This window comes from Salminus brasiliensis, chromosome 14 (genome assembly GCF_030463535.1).
Source record: "Salminus brasiliensis chromosome 14, fSalBra1.hap2, whole genome shotgun sequence".
Lineage (NCBI taxonomy): Eukaryota > Metazoa > Chordata > Actinopteri > Characiformes > Bryconidae > Salminus > Salminus brasiliensis.
Window position 1 is genome coordinate 14,719,867 of NC_132891.1, and position 23,113 is coordinate 14,742,979.

The 23,113-nt window shown below is 42.1% G+C and overlaps 1 protein-coding gene across 4 annotated transcripts in view; it reads left to right on the forward strand.

Moving 5' to 3' along the window:
- ndrg3b (ndrg family member 3b) overlaps window positions 1–23,113 on the forward strand; it is a 71,502-nt gene that overhangs the window by 38,769 nt on the left and 9,620 nt on the right. For 2 of the 4 annotated variants that reach the window (XM_072696445.1, XM_072696446.1), the window contains exons 1-10: window positions 6,212–6,620; window positions 13,249–13,354; window positions 14,452–14,572; window positions 15,268–15,330; window positions 15,725–15,785; window positions 20,101–20,187; window positions 20,919–20,975; window positions 21,101–21,204; window positions 21,281–21,346; window positions 22,941–22,992. In XM_072696445.1, coding sequence (XP_072552546.1) covers window positions 6,318–6,620; window positions 13,249–13,354; window positions 14,452–14,572; window positions 15,268–15,330; window positions 15,725–15,785; window positions 20,101–20,187; window positions 20,919–20,975; window positions 21,101–21,204; window positions 21,281–21,346; window positions 22,941–22,992 — 1,020 coding nt within the window. In that variant the 5' untranslated portion in view covers window positions 6,212–6,317. Of the gene's footprint in view, window positions 1–6,211; window positions 6,621–13,248; window positions 13,355–14,451; window positions 14,573–15,267; window positions 15,331–15,724; window positions 15,786–20,100; window positions 20,188–20,918; window positions 20,976–21,100; window positions 21,205–21,280; window positions 21,347–22,940; window positions 22,993–23,113 lie in introns of those variants that run through there. The other 2 variants (XM_072696447.1, XM_072696448.1) reach the window with 1 other exon arrangement.

A 23,113-nucleotide genomic window follows, 5' to 3' on the forward strand; every position in this document is an offset into this window, starting at 1 on the left:
TAGGCCCCTGACCTTAACCGTGGGAGGGCTAGAGCTTTGGGGATGGCTGAATGGCTTAGCCAGAATACGTTCTGAAAGAAGCTGGAAAGAGTGATTGTAGAATAGATGATGTATATTCATACAGATGTGTATAAAAACAAAAATATATATATTTAAACTTACCCAGGTCCAATGCTTTTGTTCTCTTCATTCTCTTCTCCCATATGAGGGTTTTTTTTTTCTCTCCCTGCTTGTCCAGGATTAAGGGTGTTAAAACTAGACAAAGCACTGACCTAGTATCTGTTCTGGGCCGACATCAGCAGAAAATGTGATTCTGTAACACCGCTCCTTCAACTCCCATTACAAATCTGGCCTGAAATATCTTGCTGGTAGTGAAGATTGATGTAAAACAGCCACATGCTAGCACTACAATTCCTTTATTGGAAATATATAATGTTAAATGTAGGATACAGTGGAGACTATGGCACAATGTACCGTACCATGGGCTCACATGCAAGGACTGTACAGATTCAGTAGTTTCAGTAGTTAATGATTGAAGTAGGTTTTTCCTTTGGTTATTATTTTGTATACAGATAGTACCAGGTTAGGTATCAGAAGTATTTGGACAGTGACCCAAATTCATTTCGAACCACAATGATGGATTTGAACATAGATTTAGACATTCAGCTTCAATTCACAGGGGCTTAATACACATTGCATTAATCTTTTGGGAATTATAGCCATTTTTTATCTTGGTCCCTACATTTGTAAAAGCTCAAAAGCAGTATGTAGTCCAAAGGTGCAGATTAGTGATTAGACAGTTTACAGTTTATTTTGTAAAATAGTATTTTTACAGCACACCTACACTTTTTTAGGGTTGGGCCATATCCACTTCTTTGAAACTGTCATACTGTCAAAAGAAATGGCCGCTGTACACTGTATTGACTGGGGCAGGGAGTCGTGTACGCCGCACAAGACATGCAGATGGTTCTACGTTTGCGTGGCTTCCGTACAATCTCATCCTGCACTATTTTAAAACTGAAAAATGATCAAATGCAAAGTCCAGTTTGCTCACAGGGTCTCAGACTAGGTGACCACTGTGCACACAGTCGTTCCACAAACCATCAACCTGAAAACAGTTGCAAATGTTAATCTGCTCTGAATCAGAAGAGAGAAGCTGGTTAGCGTTAGCTTAGTAAGCGGGATAACGATCTGCTCAGCACAGAACAAACTCATGTCACTTCTAAACATTCAGACCAGAGTGACTCAGGTCGAGAGACTGATGCTGGAAGGAGACAAAGCTGAATTTAGAAGATTGTCCTGTGGTTTGAAACCTGTAGCCCACTCTAAACTATGATGGCCTTTATAACAGCAGCAGCAGCACAACACAATCAAAGTGCGCGATCGATAAAGGCTTCTGTCTGAGAGCGTGAAGTCAGGTGACTGGTGATTGGAGGAACAGAATGGTGAAGTGAGACCGGTTCTGATGTTTGGGCCCGTTGAAGGCTATCTAGGCTTAGAGAGGTTAGCTAGCAGGCTAAACACCACAGCACAGGCCGTGTTCCAGCTCACTGCGGCTGAAAATCATGTACCTTTTAGAGGATAAAGCCTCGCACTGTTTCATCCAGGTTTGCTTGTGTCTCATCCTGTGCCTCTCTTACGTGCACATGGGAGAATGAGCTTATTTGTACTTGATAAACACAGAACAGATTTTTAACACATCAGATATGTCATACATTTTAAATCCTCAGCATTTTAAAATTGTGCTGTGAACAGTATTACTGTTATACAGCCCCTCTCTCTCTCTCTCTCTCTCTCTCTCTCTGCCTCTTTGTCTTTTTCATGCCTTCTTTCTTGCTTGCTTGGTTCTGCTTTTTTCTGCCTTTTTCTCTTACTCTCTCTCACTCTTTCTCTTTATCTGCCTTTCTGCCGCTCTCTCGCACACACACTCTGCCTCTTTCTGCCTCGTTCTCTCTGTCTCTGCCTCTTTATGCCTTTCTCTCTCTTTCTCTCTTCCTCTTTTTGAAAGAGGTAGAGAAAGAGACAGACTCTTGCGCTTTGTCTCTCTCTCTACCTCTTTCTGCCTCTCTCTCACACTCTCTCTGCCTCTTTCTGTCTCGTTCTCTCTGTCTCTGCCTCTTTATGCCTTTCTCTCTCTTCCTCTTTTTGAAAGAGGCAGAGAAAGAGACAGACTCTTGCGCTTTGTCTCTCTCTCTACCTCTTTCTGCCTCTCTCTCACACTCTCTCTGCCTCTTTCTGTCTCGTTCTCTCTGTCTCTGCCTCTTTATGCCTTTCTCTCTCTTCCTCTTTTTGAAAGAGGCAGAGAAAGAGACAGACTGTCGCGCTTTGTCTCTCTCTACCTCTGTCTGCCTCTCTCTCGCGCATTCTCTGCCTCTTTCTGCCTCGTTCTCTCTGTCTCTGCCTATTTATGCCTTTCCTCTCTTCCTCTTTCTAAAAGGGGCAGAAAGAGGTAGGAAAGAGACAGACTCTCTCGCGCCTTGTCTTTCTGCTTCTCTCTCGCTCTTTCTCTCTCTTTCTGCCTCTTTCTCTCTATCTTTCTACCTCTTTTTGCCTTTCTCTATCTCTGCCTCTCTCAGAAAGAGGTAGAGAAAGAGACAAAGCGTGAGAGAGTCTGTCTCTTTCTGCCTCTCTCTCTGGCTAACCTGTAGTCGAATAATGTGGGCAGCAAGGTTGGCTCGATTAGCAAAAAAATTATATACCAGCAAACTTGCAGCTTCAGTAAAGGGAACGCCAGAATTTGACTTGATTGTGGACGGAGGAGTGTATGAAGGGCAGGAGAAGCCGTTCTCAGAGCCGCTTCGTCTCACCCGATGATGAAATGAATGAAGAGCTACCAGGATCCCTGATTTGTTTGAGTTGCAGGGTTGGTGTTCAGTTCTTTGCTGCACTCTGTTGGTAAGAAGCGGTACTGCATCATTTAACCTCACAGAGCAACTTTTTTTTTCCTTCATGCTTTGAACAGCCAGAGACAGATCTGACATTTTGAAGTCAGAGGAAAACAAAACGCTCACCTTTTCTCATCTGGTTTCTGCCTTTTTAACAGATTTGGAGCATCAACTGCTTCTGAGACAGGATACACCTGCTGCTTGATGTGGCTGCACACGTACACACACACAGACACACCGCCACGTACAGCCTTAGTCGAGCACGCTGAGGTGGGGTATGTTCCACAACGGGGGCGTACGCACTTGACTAACTTTTTTTCGGGGGTCTTCTCGTTTGCATTAACCCAGGGAAGCCCTTTCTGCTTTCGCCCACTCTCGGCCTTCCCAGGGCCAGGTGCATCCTGGGAAACTGAGTTAGAATAAGCCAGGCGGGTACATGCTCGTAAATGTCAGCCGTTTATCCATCTGTAAATTGGCAACCCCACTTTTAACTGGGCCATGTTCTGAGTATAGCGAATCTAGTGGGAGGTTTGGCTGCTGCAGTAACAGCATGCACAGGGTCTCTTTTTACCTTATACAGATGTTTAAGTGTCTAATCTGGAACTGCTTAAAGTAACAGTTTAAAAAACTGACATTATAGTATTTTTATGTATTTATTTATTTTAAAGTGAAAAGGGAATTACACCAGATGTCTGATCACATGTTGTATTATTAATAATGCAATCATAACATAAACAATTTAGGCCTTCATTGGTAAAAATTCCAAGGAACAGTGAATTTTACTTTTGTTTTAAGCAGCAAAATATTTTTATATATATTTTTTATTTTACATTACATGTCCTCTCATGTGACTATTGTGCATGTGTACAATGCCATAACGGTGCAACAGCCTATTATGCAGCTGCAGTTTAACTCTCTGCGTTCTCTTAAACAGCCACCTGGGCTGCGTTTTTACATATGAGGCAGAGCTTAACATTTTTTAAAGTTTTCAGGGTCCTCATGTTTGTCTGAAGACCAACATCACTTGTCCATGAGTTAATGTGTAAAAATAATATAAATAACATTGTGTGAATGACTGCTGCATTACGTAACCGCGTTACAATGAACGGTCACTGTACTGTGGGTAACATTTTACTCATTTTGAGTCTTTTTTATTTTTTTTCGTTAAGCCTCACATGGTTATGATACTGTACCTACACCTTTAAAAAAAAAAAAAAAAAAAGGAGCTTAATGGGAGTATTTCTGTAAAGAACCCTGATGGCTATTTCTCTCTCTTTCTGCCTCTTTCTCTCTGTATCTTTCTACCTCTTTCTGCCTTTCTCTATCTCTGCCTCTCTCAGAAAGAACCCTGATGGCTAGAACCAGGTTCTGTGCCTGGTTACACAGATCTTTTTTGCCTTTTGACTATGTCCCTAGAAGAAATGACCGCTGTGTATCTGTGTCTGCTGATTTTCATCCAAAATATGTGATCAGACGATATTTCTCGAATAATTTCTCTTGATCCTGAGAGCCAGCTTAATGATTTTACTAAAATTGCACCAAAAAGAGTTTCATTGTGAAAAGGCCAATGCAACATCTTGCTTGGAGGAGACCACTAATCGCCATCGGAGCTGTGTTGCATGGTGCTAAATTATTGTTAAGCAGTGAGAACAAGGCAATAATGCTCCAACAACTGGATGTTTGCCCGCTATGACCGCAGTGCTGCAAATGAAGTCCCGTCCGCTAGTTGTTGCCTGGATCACACAGTACCTGCAGACACATTCTGGTTTGATTGCAGATATGTCAGTATGCACACCAAGCAAACCAGGACTAAAATGTAAAGTGCCAAGAGAACCAAACTACATGTATAAATGCACACGTAGCAGGTTGTTGGAATAGCCATAGCCTAAGGGTCAGAGATGCAGGCAGGAAACGGACACCGCAGAAGGGAGCAACGGTGACGGCTGAGGTGCCCTTGAGAAAGCATAGTTGTTGCCAACCAAAGCCAAAGTGCTTCAATACACTAGCCTTTAATGCAGAGGCTGTCGGTCGGATTTCTCGTCATCTATCTTGTATCTCTGTTACGTGCAGACCTGAGACTGCCCAACGCTGCACTTCCGCACTTCGTAGCATCCGTGTTTTGTGTTCCGTCAACATTGTTATAAGCTATGATCAAAAATGATTTTGGACCTTTGTGAATCGATTCAGAATCGTCCATCATCCGCATTGAGATCCAAGAATCTGTGTCCCCCACAAGGATATAGTCCCTGTTACTTTTACGTTATAGCCTGTTCTGTCCAGCATTATGTGAAAATTATTTTGAGGGGGCTTCTTGGCTCCTCCTACAGATTGGAAGTGTAGTTTACTTTTTTTACCACTGCAGATGACACAAACTCCGTTACGCAGTTCTCGTGCAGCTGTACCAAAGTTACATAGTGCAGTTTCTGCGTTTCAGCCCAGAGTGGCAATGGCAAGGGTTGTCATTCTATCTATTGCAAGTCATATGTGAGCTGTAAATCATACCGTAGTGTCCTTTTATTTTTGAGCTTTATTGATATACTTGATATCAGTGGTCCGCCCTCATCATGGACTGGCCTTGTGTGTGTCTGTAGCTGTGTATGTGTGAGAGAGAGAGCTGGTTAGAGGCAGCCATATTGTGTCTTATTGTTAAATCTGTGGGTAATCCTACATTCAAGCCTGCTTGGGCTGCGTAAGCTAAATCTGCTGATGCCTCACTGAAGGAACGCACCGCAGAAACTCTGCTTCAGCAAGTGGGGTGGGTGTGTTCCAGCTGGGACGTTCAACCTCTCAGTGCCTGTGCTGTTCTAGCAAATGCTTCGATAGCTCACTTTGTGTGTGTGTGAAGGCTTTGGGTGGAATCTTCAGTGTGGGCCATATGGCGCTCATATGACCTCAGTCTTTTGTTTTTTGTGTTGGAACTCCAGTGGCGTTAATAGCTCGTCTCTATGGCAACACTTACTCGCGCACACCAGTTGCGAATGTTTTTGGTCAGCGCTCCAAACCCGATGTGTCAACCCGATGTGTCTGACAAGGCAGAACCCAGATAAATCGATGTTCACTTACATATATATATATATATATATATATATATATATATATATATATATATATATATATATATATATATATATATATATATATATATATATATACATACACACACACACACACACACACACACACACACTTGAACACTTACTCAGTGTTCTGTCACCCCCTTGTAATTTCACCTGACCGTCTAAATCCAATTAGACCAGCCCGAGTGCCCTCCACCTCGCCCACAACCAACCCCCCCCCCCCCTTTCAGTCATTCAACGCCGCTCACAACTACAGACACGTTCCTCCCTCTCTCTTCTCTCGCGCTCTCTCTTGCACGCTTTCTTTCGCTCTCTCTTGTTCCTCACGGTTTTCCATAGCAGTGTGCCATCTTGGATGCTGTTTTCCTCTCTTCCCTTTTATTGTTTTATTTTTTTATTTTTTTCCCGTCCTTTCATCTGCCGGCCCCCTTGTACGCTGCCACCGCCCCTTGTTACCGAGCAAGGAGCAAGCGTTCGTCTCTCTCTCTCTCTCTCTCTCTCTCTCTCTCTCTCTCTCTCTCTCTATCTCTCCCTCTCTCTATCTCCCCCTTTCCTTCTGGTTCTTTTTTTTTTTTGTGTGATTCCTTTCTCCTGGTGGATCACTGAAATGACGACCATACTGGATCTCCAGCAGATTACTTGTGCCATTACCGGCGTGGTGAGTAACAATTAGTGCCTGTGTGTCGGGGTGTGTGTGTGTGTGTGTGTGTGTGTGTGTGTGTGTGTGTGGTCAGCAGCAAGGAGAGTGGAGTGTATTTGTCTCTCAACAGCCTGTTGATTCTCCTCTCAGGCAGCCTCGCTAACTCAGCCGAACTGCCTAATCTGTCTCACACAGCTTACATTGTGGTGTTTGTGTGTGTGTGTGTGAGGAGGAGTGGGCGTCATGTGTCCAGGCATCATGTGTTTTTATTCATTTTTGTTTACCTGCGTCAGGGTGTCTGCCGTGTTTGCCTGGGTGGGATTGTCTCCACTGCTGCTAACAGTGTAGTAACTGCCAGTCATTTGCCGTCACTGTTGAGCGTAAAGGCGTGTCTGTTCCCCTCTTGCTTTGTGAGCGTGCCAGCCATCCTGCTGTGTCCCAAAGGGCAGGCCTTTGATTTTGGGCTGTGCGTCTGTGCATCTGTGTGTGTGTGTATGGGTGTGTTTTGTATGAGCGTGTGTGTGTGTGGGGGTGAGCATGATTAAGCTGAAGGGTGCTGCTGCGTGTGCTGTCTGTTGCCAGCAGGGTTGGGTGGTGCTAGGCGAGGCCTGTGGAGCTGAAGGGAAGAATCTCATTATTGGATGTCTGACCCTGAATAAAACAATGGTTTCCTTCTGTTCACGCTTAAAGGCTCTGTATGCGATTCTGGAGAGCGACTGTTGATATTTGAACTCTGCGGCAAAACAAACACACAGCTCCCTTAATGCGTTTTGTGGCTTGGCAAGCTGTTGCTACAACTGCTGCTGCTTAGTAAACCAGTTCATTTGCACACGGGACAAGACAGTACTGAGCTGTTTCTGTGAAGCAGCAAAGATAAGTCAGTGTTACCCACCTGTCCCTTTTCATGCCTTTTTAAAGTTCAGGTCTCGGAGGTCTCTTATGTCAGGTTTACTCATGTCTTTGAATTTGAGCTGAATTTTCTTGTTACAGCGCTAAAAACAAAGCTAGGCTAGGCAATGTTATGATTATATGGCTACTGTGGACTGTCACAGTGCCACAAAACAGCCTGTCAGAGCAGACCTCATTAATAAGACGTCTTGGTCTTTGACGTATAAAAAGTAAGTATGTGGCTGTGGCTGTGGTGAAAAATGCTCAAATGCAGTTTTACAAGCTTGTTTACAACCCTGTTGGGGGGGGGGGTAGTCTTCCAATCTGCTTTTATTGGTTGGTTTATGGTTTGTGGCCTAGCTTAGCACTGTGACAAGAACAGTTCTTAAGTCTTATTGGATAGTGTTGCTGTCCTCTTGGTGTCCTTTCAGCGCGATGCACGGTTAGCTAGTGGACGAGATTGCAGCCAGTCAGCAGCGTAGCATTAGCTTTCAGTCTTATTTATCCTCAAAAATGCATCTGCTAGTTGGGGTGTAAATATAACACATTGTTGGTTTTGGTTGTGCTGGATTTTCTTTTGAACAGCAGTGTTTAAGAGTTTTGAGTTCATGGTATCTCACTTCCATGTACCAAACTCAAGTTTTCACATCATTCCGATAATGTTGCTGTCTTAGTAAATATACAATATAGAAATGTGGTTATTTTGCATTAGAAATGTCAAGACTTTTTGAAATGGTGTAAATTTCAAATGATAAATGTTGCACTAGAACAGATGCCAAACTCTGTGGTTCTGTATAGTATTGAAAAGGGGTTCTTATGGATCCATATACAATGTTTTCCAACATGAATAACCATTTAACCAGAGAAAGAACCATTTAAGTATTCTTGGCTCTGTGTAGAAACATCAATGTTCCTAAAAAACCCTTGAAGAACCCAGTTTTTAAGGCTACGTGCGCCGTAAAAGCTCTATGTCTGGATCTCATTTGTATTGCGCTTGTTGGTAAATGGCATATTGGCAGTCATGATATCTTGATGACTGGATCGGTCACACTCTTGCCAGTAGCTGCTTGTAGTACTTTGATATTCTGCAAAATGAGAAATTTAAAAAGTCAAGAGGTTTTTGAAGCATTTATCTTGTTTGTTTGTGTAGCTGTCAGACACTGTTGATGGTCATAGCTGGCGGCCTTGTGATTTATTTTGGCAGTACATCAGCTCTCGCTGCTGTGACCTTTGACAAGCCTCTGACATTTCCTCTACAGATCGTTCTTCACTGATTAAAATGCATATCTATTTACTCATAATTTAGTGAAAGCTTGGAAGGCTCAAAGGTTCTAAACATTCTCCTTTCATTAAGTGACTTCTTGCAGTGAGGACATAGAATATACTGTACAACACTTTCACTTTAACCTTAATCACTGCTGTTTTCTGCATGTAAAGGGACTGCATCCGAAAGCGGGGCTGGCCGGTATAGTGATGCTGTATCCTTACAGCTCCCACAAGAAAGAACATGCCCTTGTTGTTGACTGTAAACAAACAAAACTATTTCGTCTTTAATTAGGAGTTTAAAATGAGTGAACATGACCGTGCAAAAATCAGCTTTATCTACTCTGTCGTTGCCATTATTCACCCTAGCAAGTGGGCTTGTTCTCATGAGGTAACTACTAAATGGTCTGACTGCATAGAGCCAGTGCTGAAAACGCTGTAGATGCGCTGTACAAAGGTAAGTTAATAACCATCTAATGTTTCACATATGAACTCTTAAAGGTGCCGACAAATGTTCTTTGAGTGCTGCTATGAACAAACCATTTTCCACAAGAACTGAGAGTGAGGAACATTTTAGATTGGGAAAGATCCTTGCCCTTCACCTTCACTTCAACCCTTTGAAAGGTTCTTCACACGCACATCTCTATTACAAAAATGTGGCCCAGCGGTCAAACATGCTGCCACTATGACTCGCTCAGGGTTCGCGAGTTCGCGTGTCGACCCATGCCTCTTTGCCATCAGCAGCTGGAGTCAGAGAGAGCACAATTAACCATGTCCTCTCTGGGTAGGTAGCTGGTGCTCTCTCCCCTTGTAACTGTTGGGCAGCACAGGCGTCTGTTATCTGGTGCGGTGCCACATTAATGGCAGTTCAAAAAGAGGCGGTGTCTGAGTTCGCATGTGTCCAAGGTTTCGTGTCAAGTTCGTACCCTCCGAGTGTTGGGAGCGTTGCTAGTGCTAGGGGGAGCTAAAAGCTCTTGCACTGAGAGAAAAAAAGAAAAACATGACAAATTAAAATAAAAGAAAGGTTGTTTATACATAAATGGTTCTTCTATACCTCGAAAGAACAAAGAACCCATTTGTTGCACCTTAATTTTTAACAGTGTAAGGTATTGAAGTTAACTGAGGTTAATTGAGGTTAACTGAAAGCTGACTGGCTAAGTGTTACTGCTTAGACATGTGTTTGTGATTGTTATGAAATAGTTATTTAAAAATATAGTATAATAATCATTGTGCGACCTCCAGTTTAATACCCCTGGGTGGTAACTGATATTTTACAGATTCTAGGAAACATCAAATTGTTGATGTGCATGATGTTCCCTGTTTGTTGACCCCAGAAACTTCTCATTGTGCCAGAAATACTCAAATAATAAATTTAAAAAGCATAATCTTGCTAAGCTCGACCAAACAGCTTTTTATTTGGTGTTTAAAATGTATATTTCATTACAAGAACACGCCTGTACGTAAAAAGATACTAAACGTCAATGTGTGGCCTTAAAACAAGTTGCTTAAAGTCTTAAACTTTTGGTTTTAGAACCACAAAAACACAGCATGAAAGAAAAAGTGCTAAATGTTCCATTAAAAGTCTTAAAGTTTAATGTAATAACTATTTACGACTGGCTGTTTACTGGATGTTTAAATGTTTGGTTTAATAAAGTATGCAAACAAATTTCTTGGTTTTAAAATTGTTAAAAAAAATAAAATAAATAAAAGTATGCCGTCAGTAAGCTTTGTGGTATCTATGCTCTCTTTTGCCGATACTGTGTGTAGGTGCCAGTATCTGTGCCGATACTGATACAGTATTGACAGTATTGATATTATAGTGAAACACTACTTGAACAATATTTTAGATTATAACTCCAAAAAGGTTGCACTGTTGTGAGCTAAATAACCTCTTTCTGTGCAATATAGAACCTTGCTGCTACTCCTAGCATGTTCCAGGCCGCAGGTTGGATGCATGATCACACACTATGACTGCGTTTGTGTGGACAGTAATGTCAGGGTTTGTGTTGAATATTAACTGTGTGCTATTAGTCAAGGCATAATGCTAATTTTCTGTATTAGTTCAGCTCCTAAAATAGCATTTTTGAAGCAGTGCAGCAGATCTGGGGAGTTTCACTTGTTTTTTTTTTTTCTAGGCTCTTTTAATAGGTTTGCTCGTGTCGTGCATGTTGATCTGTCTCTGAAACATCTGTTATAAAGAAGCGGAGTGCATCAAAAGATCAGCCTGCAATCATAGCTCATCCAGCACACTTCACATGTTATGAATAGTCTGTGACCACACACACCAACCCTCACCTCAACTGTCTCATCTATTTTTAACCTCCGCACCCTCCCGGAGCTCCAGAGTGCAAGGCCTGCAGGTGTGAGCGGAGTGGTGGGGATGGTGGTGGCGGCGCTGGTAACTGATGCTGTGCAACTGCTATTTAAATGTTTTACTCTGATTGGAATTGAGGGGTTTAGTCAACAGCTGGCTTTGTATGTCACAGGAAGAACACCAGCCAGTTTTTATTAGGATGTGAAACCGTGATCTCTGTTTTGTAAGATATTTTACGCAAATTGGACGAGGCTGTACTATTGGAGTTAGGTTTAGTCGTTTGGGTTAGGTTAGGGTTGGTCATTTTTGGTTGGGTTAGTTTGGGATTAGTCATTGTGGGTTGGGTTAGGCTAGGATATGTAATTTTGGGTTGAGTTGGGTTAGATTATGGTTGGTCATTTTGGGTTGGGCTCGGATTAGCCATTTTCGGTTGGGTTAGTTTGGGATTAAGCATTGTGGGTTGGGTTATGCTTGGCCATTTTGGGTTGGGTTAGGCTAGGGTGAGTCATTTTGGGTTAAGTTTGGGATTAGTCAGTTTGGGTTGGTCTAGGGATAGTCAGTTTGGGTTGGGTTAGTCTAGGGTTAGTCAGGTTGGGTTGGGTTAGTCTAGGGTTAGTCAGGTTGGGTTGGGTTAGTCTAGGGTTAGTCAGGTTGGGTTAGGATTAGTCTAGGGTTTGTCAGTTTATGGTATGGTCAGGTATGGTTGGGTTGGGTTAATCGTTTTGGGTTGGGTTATGCTTGGCCATTTTGGGTTGGGTTAGGCTAGGGTTAGTCATTTTGTCTTGGGTTAGGGTTAGTCAGGTTGGGTTGGGTTAGGGTTAGTCAGGTTGGGTTAGGGTTAGTCAGTTTGGGTTGGGTTAGGGTTAGTCAGTTTGGGTTGGGTTAGGGTTAGTCAGTTTGGGTTAGGCTAGGGTTAATTGTTTTGGGTTGGGTTACTTTGGGATTAGTCATTTTGGGTTGGTTTAGGAGAGAGTACGTGCAGCTGCGCTTAGGATTTGAGTTGGTCATAATCCACACCGGGGGGATGGGGGGGTTGACCTGCTAGAGAAGGATGCAAGTGCAGCAGCGATGGGTAATCGGTGACATGTTGACACAGCAACGTATTGACAAAGCGCTTTGTTTCCTTGTGTTATTAGCAGATGCTGGTAGATGGCACATAAGTAGCTTGTTAGAAACAGGTAACCTGTTTCTTAATTAGAACTAATGGCAGTATGTTTAAGTAGAGTACTTTAAGTCTGTAAGTATTCTAAACTACGCAGGATTCAGAAATATTTTCCTGAACATAACATATTGCTCTGTGGTTTTCTTACTGACACACAACAGAAGAGGCGTCGGTACCCACAAGTAAACGGTCACCTGGCCAAACAGACAAAAGGCACTACAATGCTCACATTAGGAGCTTCAAAACAATTAATGCCGATAATTCTTCAGGCGCTTCTCCAAATGTATGTTACCAAGACTATTATGTATGTGAGTGAGGCTGAAGTGCCCATGGCAGCCATAGCAGTGGCCAAAGCAACGGTCTTGACGTACTCTACAGCGGTTTTGTGGTACTGTGCAGCGACAAGCATTATCTACGAACGGAAACCAAACGCCCACACCTACAAAGGCATGCACAGAACCACATACAGGGTTTGAACTGGCTAGTGCCCTCACTCAGGACACTAGATTTTGGAGCATTGTTGTGAAGATTTGATTACATTTCTTCACCACCCCACCCCACCTCATCCCCAACTCATCCAGTATTGGATGGAGCAAAGATATGCTAATGCTAAATGTATTCAATAGGAGGGGTGTCCACAAACATTTGTACATATAATGTAAGAGAGATGTATTAAGTCGGCTTCTCCAGTGATCGTCCGTCTGCCTGTTCGAACAGGATGATTACAGTGCAGATATGGCATTCTAGGCTGTGGCAGATGTTCCTTGAGCAGGTTATTAGATTGGAGGTTGAGCGTTACTGAGCTTTATCTGGTACATAATGTCTGTTGTTTTATGAGGCTGTGACAGGTTTTCCTGTTGTGGTGGTCTGAGTGGCCACATCTGCTGTTGTCAGATTCACATTCTTTGTCATCTCTGACTAACAGTCAATAAAGCAGACCTCATTCGCAAGTTCTGTGGAACATTTTTGTGGAACTGAGGTGCTCTAATTTGCTGAAATGTGTCCTCTTCTCTTTCTAGGAGCATGATATCGAGACTCCCCATGGAGTTCTCCACGTCACTTTGAGAGGAACGCCCAAAGGCAACCGACCCGTCATCCTCACCTACCATGACATCGGCCTCAACCGTGAGTTATCCATCAAGCAGAGTGTTGTTGAGCACTCCCAAAACCTGTCTCATTCTTGAGTCAACCTTTCTAGAGCAATGGTTCTCATCCTTTTTGGGATGTGACTCCCACAACATTGTAGTTAATGAGCCTTCTGTCTTCCTGAAAACACTACAGTAACTTTCTTCACTGTATTATTCACTGCATTACCTTGCATGGTCAACACAAGTTAAAGTAATTTTATCAAAAGTGACACAAAATAATATCAATATATCACACAGACATAATGATGACCCGTACACTTACGAGTCTGCATTTGTTGGATGCTTTTAACCAGAGCAACTTACCTTTGAATCATGTTAATGGGTAGGCCAATGTACAAATATTTATTTATTTATTTTATTATTTTGACCAGTGGTGCCCAAACATCTCCCTGCCACTGTAGCTTTGTTTGTTTTTTTTTCCTTTTCTAATAAGAATTGATCATTAGCATGGGGGGAGGTATTTTTCAGGTGTCGTGCCCCCCACCAGTTTGAGCACCACTGCTTTAAAAGACTTGCCCACATAAAGACTAAAACCCCTTCAAAATAAGAGCCTCAGTCTGGTACTATGGCTGCCAGTGCTATTAGACACCGGCTCTTTGTTTTGCTAGGAGGGTTGTAAATCTCATCACCGTATGAATCTTGCATGCTAAGACATTCAACAAGATTATTGTGGCCGGCCCTGGTTTGGTAACATGTCATCTGGCCAGGCCAGCTTGCTTAGGTGGATCTTTAGCTGAGTAAAGAGAGATTTGAGGGAGTGTAACTTTGCCTGAATATGGGCCACTGGGTCAGTGCTGCAATGTAGGGTACCGTGATGACCCTAGGAAGAGAGAGATGCGAAACAGAGCTAAATTTAAAGGACCTAAAGCAACATTAGGCTTAGCACTCTCCTGTTTAACACTGAAATAAACCACCAGTGTTGATGCTGGTTAAAACCCTGTAATATCATTTCTGTCAGGGTACTTTGTGAGGGTTGCGTTAGATGATTCTGAAAGTCTTTGCGGACATTTTTGGTGTGATGGGTGTGTTTTTCGACTGTGTGTTTTACTTATTAGTATTATTTTAATGTTACAGATAAGTCCTGCTTCAACACACTCTTTAACTTTGAGGACATGCAGGAGATAACACAGCACTTTGCCGTGGTCCACGTGGACGCTCCAGGCCAGCAGGAGAATGCACCGCCTTTCCCCAGCGGGTAAGTGACACTCCTCATCTTCATCACAGTGGACAGACAAAATAACACAGACACCAGATTAGACATATGTAGACCTAGATCAGGAACAGCCACAAAACTACTTCATCACATAGTCTTAAGCATAATGTATGTTCATTTGGTTAATTTAACATATTGCATGTACACACATTTGTTGTATTTGTTTCCAAAAAAAATAGGAATTCTGTCTAAAATGTCTAAAATAGAATCGGATCAAAATGTGTATAAATATATTTAAAAAATCATACATAAGGAAGTGGTCTAAAGTAAATCAATCAGTTAAAGTTAGTGTGTCCGTTTTCCTGTACACTGGAAAAAAGGTTTCAGTGGTAGTTTGGGCAAAACTTTTCTTTTCAGAAAACTCAATGTACAAGGCTGGTTTTTGACGTTCATAGGAAATCTTTTTTTCACCACATGTATGACTCAAGGACACCAAGCAACAGAGTATGTGTTCAGATTTACTGTAGGCAACCTTCTGCCTCAAGTTAGAGACGTCCAGTAACTGTGAAAGTATTCCTCTGCCCACTGGAACCTGCTAGAACTACTTTACTAGTCAAGCTGTTTATTTTTATTCTAATTAGTTTGTTTGCACTAGTTAGCTAACATTTACTTCACCTTGAGTTAATCTCTCTCTCTCTCTCTCTCTCTCTCTCTCTCTCTCTCTCTCTCTCTCTCAGGTATCAGTACCCTTTGATGGATGAGCTGGCTGAGATGCTGCCATCAGTTCTGACCCAATTAAAGTGAGTAGAGCTGCAAGAACTGTTCAACATTATCGCTAACATTTAATTTAAAAAATGTTATACTAGCCATACATACTTTCCTAAGGCCAAAGAAGTATGCAGAGTGAGTGACCAAACATGCATCCATTCACAGCTCAAAAACTAATTTGTATAATTACACTGAAAAAGGTCTCTATCCTTGCAACACGCTCAATGTCCAGCAATGTCCTCAAACAATTTAAGCATTTCATGTCCATATTAAATATCAGTTAAATCAGTAGTTTGACTGTGCTGGACACCTGTCCTACAGGCTCAGAATCTTATGTTTGGTGTAGAAGATGTACATTTTCAGGCTAGTAAGTTATATTTGACTGCTGCATCATGTAGCTGACTGTGTGTATGGCTTCTTCTGTAGGATCAATAGCGTGATTGGCATTGGGGTTGGTGCTGGAGCCTACATCCTCTCCAGACTGGCTGTAAGTTAACTCCTATTTCTTGATTGACCACAAATGAGGGCAAACACTTACTCATAAGAAAATGGAGGTTTAGCGTGAAGGCAATAACATATGGGGGTTATTTGAGGTCACTGTGTTGGTTGGTGATTATTGGACTTCCTCTGCAGCTATGCAGGCTGTTCAGTCTGCAACAAGGGCTAAACTCAACAACCTGTTCTTCTCTGGCTGTGTGTTATGAGTTACTCTCAATAAAAAAAGAATAAAAGCACATACACCCTTACAGGTCAAACAGTTTTTACTCACATAGATACAGCCTGACACACTTCTGAAATATTTGACTCGGTCACTCGTGTTTTTAACAGAACATAATTAGTCTGTATTGTGATAAAGAGGATTTACTGCGATTAGCTGAAGAATGCAGGCCAGCACAGGGGCCCTCGGCATGGCCCCCAGTGGGCTTCTTTTACCAATATTTAATGCTCACCCCAGTCCAGCTACAAGGGCAAGCAGGAAGCGATAATGTAAATGAAGTCAGAGTATCGCAATACAAAATATCATGATATAAATCCAGGGCAGTTACCACATGTCGTCCCATATAACTGTGCTAGCTTCTAATATTGCTTTATTATTTTTTCTAGCTTATTACAGTTGCCTGTGCCCGAAAGACCGTGAAACTATGAAGAATATAAATCTAATAAACTATGAAGAATATAAAAAGTCAAAACCTTCAAAATTACGACAAAAAAGTGTTAATCACATACACCTTCTACACACTTTCATGAAGGGTCTGTGACATACTTTGGTCAAAATACCTTAATTCCAGCTCCACTGCACCCTTTTCAGCCTGTCTAAACAACCTTGTTCAGAGCAGTAGGCTTAAATTCCTGTTCTTTAAAATGACAATGAGCCACTGCTCAGCCCACTCCCAACCCTTGTGATTCCTCCTCTCTGCTATGCAAAGACATTTACTTCACCTTGAGTTCATGCCTTGTGATACATGAATCAAGCAAAATACACTATGATACTATGTCCACTTTAATTTAATGGAAGTTAAAAAGACCACCTTAAAAAGCACCATAAGCATTTCTGTTAATCCGTTCATTCATGAAATTTTAACACCATGGAAAAGACATCTGGTACTTTTGGATTTATAGATGCAAGGCTTTAATTTTTTTGGCAGCATCCTCCGCTTGCTCTATTCGAGGTGGTATGTGGTTTGATTCATCCACGGTGAGCCTCTTAGCAGTAGTGAAATGTCTGCCAAACCAACAAGGGTCATCATCCTGACCTGTGTGAAACAACAACTGCTGAAAGATGGAGCTGGCTTACTGACTCATTTGGTTGGGACAGTAATGCATACCATGTGCCCTGGCTAGGGAAGTCCAGGTTTGGTTATTTGGGCTCCTTTAAAGCAATACTATGTAGCTTCTTTACCATAAAATAGCAGCTTTAAAGTCATTCTGATGCTCCGCTGACCTCTTATTATTATATTATTATATATTGAGAGTAGCACGGTTATCGTTGCTACTCCTGGCTCAACACTGCAGAAACTGTGGTATGTAACTTTGTGAAGCGAGCAGTAAACATTCTTATCGTGGTGGTCCACATGATTTTCACTTTCAGCCCGGTTTCTGCATCTCTCAGCTTGTCCAGAAATGCATCCCTTTAGTGGTGGCTCAAAGTACATAGTACACTTTTAGACTGCAGGGGGGAGCCCAAGAGCAAGAGAGGCCAGTTCTTGCATAATGCTGCTTTAACAGTCTATAATGATGGCAGTAGTCTGCACAGACAGCATGTAACACAGTTAACACCCAGTGGTTCTTCACCACAAACCAAATTGTTGGTGGCATGGTGAGCTTGTGCTAGGTTTTATCTTTGTGTATTCTGATGTATGGACCCTTCTAATGTGTTTTCTGCTTTTGTGATACCACCACTAACGTGGCCAGGGGGATAGAATTGTGCAAAGATGTGTTAATTGTGCTTAATTTTAGTGCTGCATGTCCACACACTGTGGAGGTGTTGAAAGCCGCTCAGTAAAGTACACTCTCTCTATGCATGGGCACAATGACATTCTCACTGTTGTTCTGAGCAGCTGATTTTGCTTTGATGTAAGGTCGTGTGTATGACGGCCACAAAGATCAAATTCATGTTAAAAAAAACAGGTGAAGGTGTTAGATTCAGTGTGTGCTGAAGTCATATGAGTGGGTTGTTTAGGTGAAACTTTGCTAACGGAAACTTTAGGCTGCCTTACACTAGTAGCTTCTCACAGTGCTCTACTGGCCTCTTCACCTCTCGAGTACACTGTGGATTCAAACAATTGGATTATGAACACTTTCGAAGATGTCATTGTTTAGTTAAGCTGCTACTTTAAATGATGTACCAGTGTAATACGAGTCAAAAAATTTTTCTTTATGAAAACACTGTAACGACACTTGCATGTTTCTGGGTGAATCATAAAACTACAACATCTACACGCAGATAGCTCTAGAGTTCAGATTTCGACATGTGAATAAATGTAAATACTGTGTCTCATAGAGAGAGACATGAAAATACCACAAACAGAGGTTTAATCCCAAATTACACATTACATAGGGAGTCTATACTCCCCATACAGAACTAGCTTTTACATCTCTGTGTGGATGGAAATATTATCAACAACGGAGGAAGGAAAATCTCAGTTTTTAAAAACATCTGTATACATGTGGACACACGGCCTTGCGTTCGAAATTGTGTTCTGGGTTTGGTGTTTAAGAAAGCTTTGTTCTCAAATTGGAAAACCGCCCAGAACACACTACCACATTTAAAGGAGCAGTCGAGCTAGCCTATTTTTGTTTTTGCAGTATTGTGGAGATGTGGATGGGTTGTGCATTGCTATTACAGCTAGCTGGAATCACACCAAATGCCTTTGGGAGATGTGCTTGCAGTGCTTTGTATGTTCTGGATTAACATGGGTTCGTATTTTTTAGTGCTGTAATAATTTACAAAATTCCTTGCTGGATTCAGAGCGATACAGTGGTGTTTCACTTGAATATATTTTTCAATAGAGCAAAACGAATGAGTGATTGAAAATGCTAATGTTGCCATGTTCAGTTTAATAGAGCATTCAGCGTTCTAAAACGGTGTTGTTATAACTGTGGCCAGTGTTAGCACAAAGTTAACACATTAGCCACAAGCTAACAGGCTGCCTACAATATTGTACACTCACTCCAAGCTTTATTGGGAACACTATGCTAATACTGGGCAGGGCCACAACAGCCTCGATTCTTATTGGAATTAATTTCACAAGATGTTGATTGCTTTGAGATTCTGGTCCATGTTGACATTATTGCTTCACAAAATTCCTGTTACTTTTCAGGAGCATTTTCATGTTGCAAAGCTCCTTTTTCGCCACATCTTAACTGTGTATTATTAGATGGGAAGGCCACTAAAGAGCACAGAACCCATTGTCATGTTTATAGATCCAGTTTGGGATGACTTCCGCGTTGTGACATGGTGCATTATCACGCTGGAATAGTGTTTAGAAGATGGGTAACTTGTGACCATGAGAGGATTCACATGGTTTTAATGGACCAAAAGTGTGCCAAGAAAGCACTCCTCACACCATTCCACCACCTCCACCAGCCTAGACTGTTGACACAAGGCCATGGATTCAGGCTGTTGCTACAAAATTCTGATCCTTTAGAGTTCAGACCAGACTATATCTTTCCAGTCGTCACCGGTCTCATTTTGGTGAGCCTGTGCTCACTGCACCCTCAGCTTTCTGTTCTTGACTGACAGAAGTGAAACCTGACATTATCTCTCACTGCTGTAGCCCATCTGCCTCAAGGTTGGATGTGTTGTTGTGCATGAGATGCTTTACTGCTCACCACAGTTGTACTAAGTGACTCTCAGGGTTACCATAGCCATTCTCAGTTCATCAACAAGGTATTTCCGTCCACAAACTTGATCACTGGTTGCACTGTGGGCACTCAAGAAGCACAGACGGCAGTTGCCCTGTGGTATGAACATAATGTGATTGAAAGACGGGCAAACACATTCACCATTCGTGTTGGACACAGCTGGAATTTGGCCTCTGCCTTTAAACCATTCATTCAGTGAACACTGTGATCTATATAGAGCACATGTGCCTGGAGCGTCAGGCAGTCATCGCTGCAGCGCCTGAGAAGAGGCGGTTAAGGGCCTCGCTCAGGGGCCAAACGGCAGCAGCTTGGTAAACCCACAACCCTGTCATCAATAACCCAGTACACTTACCACTGAGCCAACTCTGAAAGGATGTATAGTCATGTCAGATGGTAGATTGCTTCAGTTCAGACTCCTCTTTGTTTCTGTCTTCTAGCTGAATCAATCTGCTCTGGTGGAGGGACTGGTTCTCATCAATGTGGACCCCTGTGCAAAAGGCTGGATGGATTGGGCTGCCTCAAAGGTAAACAAGATGCCTATTGTAAGAATGAGACCCTTATGAGAGTCTGGGGCTACAACAGGATGTCTTTTTCTCACAGTGCATGCATTTACCAGGTTTGTGGCACAGCATGATTCAAACAACATAGAGATAAAGTCTGTCCGATCTGTCCGTAATCAATATACACTGCATGTACAAAGGTTTGTGGACACCCCTTTTAATGAATACATTCAACTACTTTAAGTTGCACCCATTGCTTACACCGATGTGCAAATGCACACTTATTAGTTTAGACTAGTCTCTTTAGAGAGCTATTGTCAATAGAAAAGGAGACTCTGGAGCAGATAAACATGAACCCATTGGCATCATGTCTAATGCCAGGTGTGGGCTAGAAGAGAATAAAGCCCCCCCAGTATTGAGCAGTGATACATTGTTCTCTGGAATGATGGATGGTGTTCCATCTAATACTTTTGGGATGAGTTGGGGTGGTGACCAACATTCTGTCCTCACCAACACTCTTGTTGCTGAATGCTATCAAATCCTCCATCAATGCTCATCTGGACAGTAGAGTCAATTGCACCAACAGGATAAACTATTTAATTTAATACCATTGCTTTCAAAAGAAACAATTAATAAGCAGGTGTCCCAAAACTTTTGTCCATGTAGTGTACTTTAGACACTCAGAGGAAATTGGCAGTTTTTGTAGATATGATCAGTAGATACATTGGTAAATAAGTACACTGTTTTGTGCACAGTTATCTGGATGGACCAGCAACCTGGTGGACATTGTGATGGGGCATCATTTCAGCACAGTAAGTAATACACTACTTAACACAGGCCTTAAACGACTCACCCAGGGTGCTTTCACACTACAGTACAAATCTAGCATGGATGGCTAGATAGCTGAGCTAAGGAATTAGCTGCTGTTCTGTCCTAGGATGAGCTGACTGAGAACCAAGAGATCATTCAGACATACCGTCTGCACATCGCTCAGGACATCAACCAGGACAACCTTGCACTCTTCTGCAACTCCTACAACAGGTACATCACAGTTACTGTTTTGCAGCTGTGGAGACTTGAATGGACCCCTACTCAGCCTTTCTTTCTGTCTTTACAGCCGCCGAGACCTAGAGATCGAGAGACCCGTCCTAGGGATTAACGAGGAAATGGTCAACACCCTGAAGTAAGTGTGCCTTTAGAACTGCAATGCTGGTTTCACCCAAGACCACTGTGTAATAACTTAAAATTGCATTCTGTGAACAGTGATCTTTTTGTGAGCATTCTGGCTTAAGAATTCTTTCACACGGTTTGACCAGAAAGCAGGGTGGAAACTGCTTTGTATGCAACAGTGTTGTGAACCACAAACGGAAGTCGATGACTCCCACTTTTCCGTTGTCAAATGTATCTAACTTGATTTTTCGATACACTTCAAGAAATGCTGTTGCACTGTGATTGCTACACAAATCTTTAAATGCTGGGTTCAAATTCAGCTAGCAAAAAAAAGTGCCCTCTTTCCCCATTCTTTGCTGAATATCTGAGTGCAGGAATACAGTATATGCTTTTCTGTTTTGTATACACTTAGTTTTGTACCTCATCTCAACCTCATCTGTCTAAGATGTTGTTGGTTTTTTAGGATAGAACTTCTCTTCCAGTTTTTAATCAGGAACTGATTAGGGCTAAACTCCAATAATTTTAAGAAATATCAAACTTGTGATCATCAGCTTTATTTCAACCCTTCTCAAAAACAGTGAAAATATCGCTGTTGATTTTGAGAATCGAGATCCCTGGTGGGACTGCCCAGTAGCAGAGAGGTTATTAATGAGGTGACCGGCCACTGGTTGAAAATATGGCCGGGAGTTCTAGTAATGCTCAACATGATGATGGTTAATGGATAAAGTCATGCCCTTCAGCAAAAAGAACCAATCAGCTTGCTGGATATGCCGTGAGCAAAAGAAGGTCGACGTGCTAGGGGGAAAAGCCCCTCGTACAAACTATTCATGAGATTTTTGTAAACTTTAATCAGTGGTTTGTTTTGTTTTTGGGGCAAATATGTATGTATGTATGTATGTATGTATGTATGTGTATATATATACCTTTTAACCAACTGTAGCGTTATGCCAGTTCCTGACGGTTCCATGCTATTCGTTTTTTTTTTCTATAAAGTGAAGAAACACTTTATAGTTTACTAGTAACATATAGTAAATATCTGGCCATAGGCTTTAAAATTGCAGAATTTAAGCCTAACCTTTATCTACCAGGACTGTTGTTGCTGTTGTATTCAAAAGTTTTGGCTTGGGGTCCTTCACATGCAGCAGCTGCACGTTCCACCACACCAATAACACAGAGGTGCGTGCAGACGTGCCTGACTTTAAATCGCCGCTACTAGATGGATGCTGATGTATTTAAAAAAGGCAATTGTCGACCCAATATATCGGCCGACCTTTAGTCCTGGCTGATCCGCTGCATCTGGACTTATATCTGGACTTATATAAGTTATAAATAATGTTAATTAGATTTGACTAGTTTTGACTTGATATTCCTGCATGGAATCATGTATGTTAAGGCAGACGCCCCCAACCCAGGCCCTGGAGGCCCACTGTCCACTTTCCCTCTTCCGAGCACACCCGACCCAACTGATTAACTCATTAACAAGCAATTGCTGAGTTGAAGTGGGTGTGTCAATGGAAAACTGGAAGTACAACATATTACTGTAATTGCATTGGTGTTAATGGGTTTCCAGTAATCTGTCTCTCTTCTTTTCTTTTTTTTTTCTTCAGATGTCCCGCACTGCTGGTAGTAGGAGACACATCCCCAGCTGTGGAAGCAGTGGTGAGTAATGAGGCTGAACCTCAGTGTAAAGCATCCTTTTGTGGTGGTGTTCATCTGCAGAAATCACCAGATTCCAAGGAGAAAATGTATCAAACCGTGTTGTAGGCAGAACAGCTTGTGC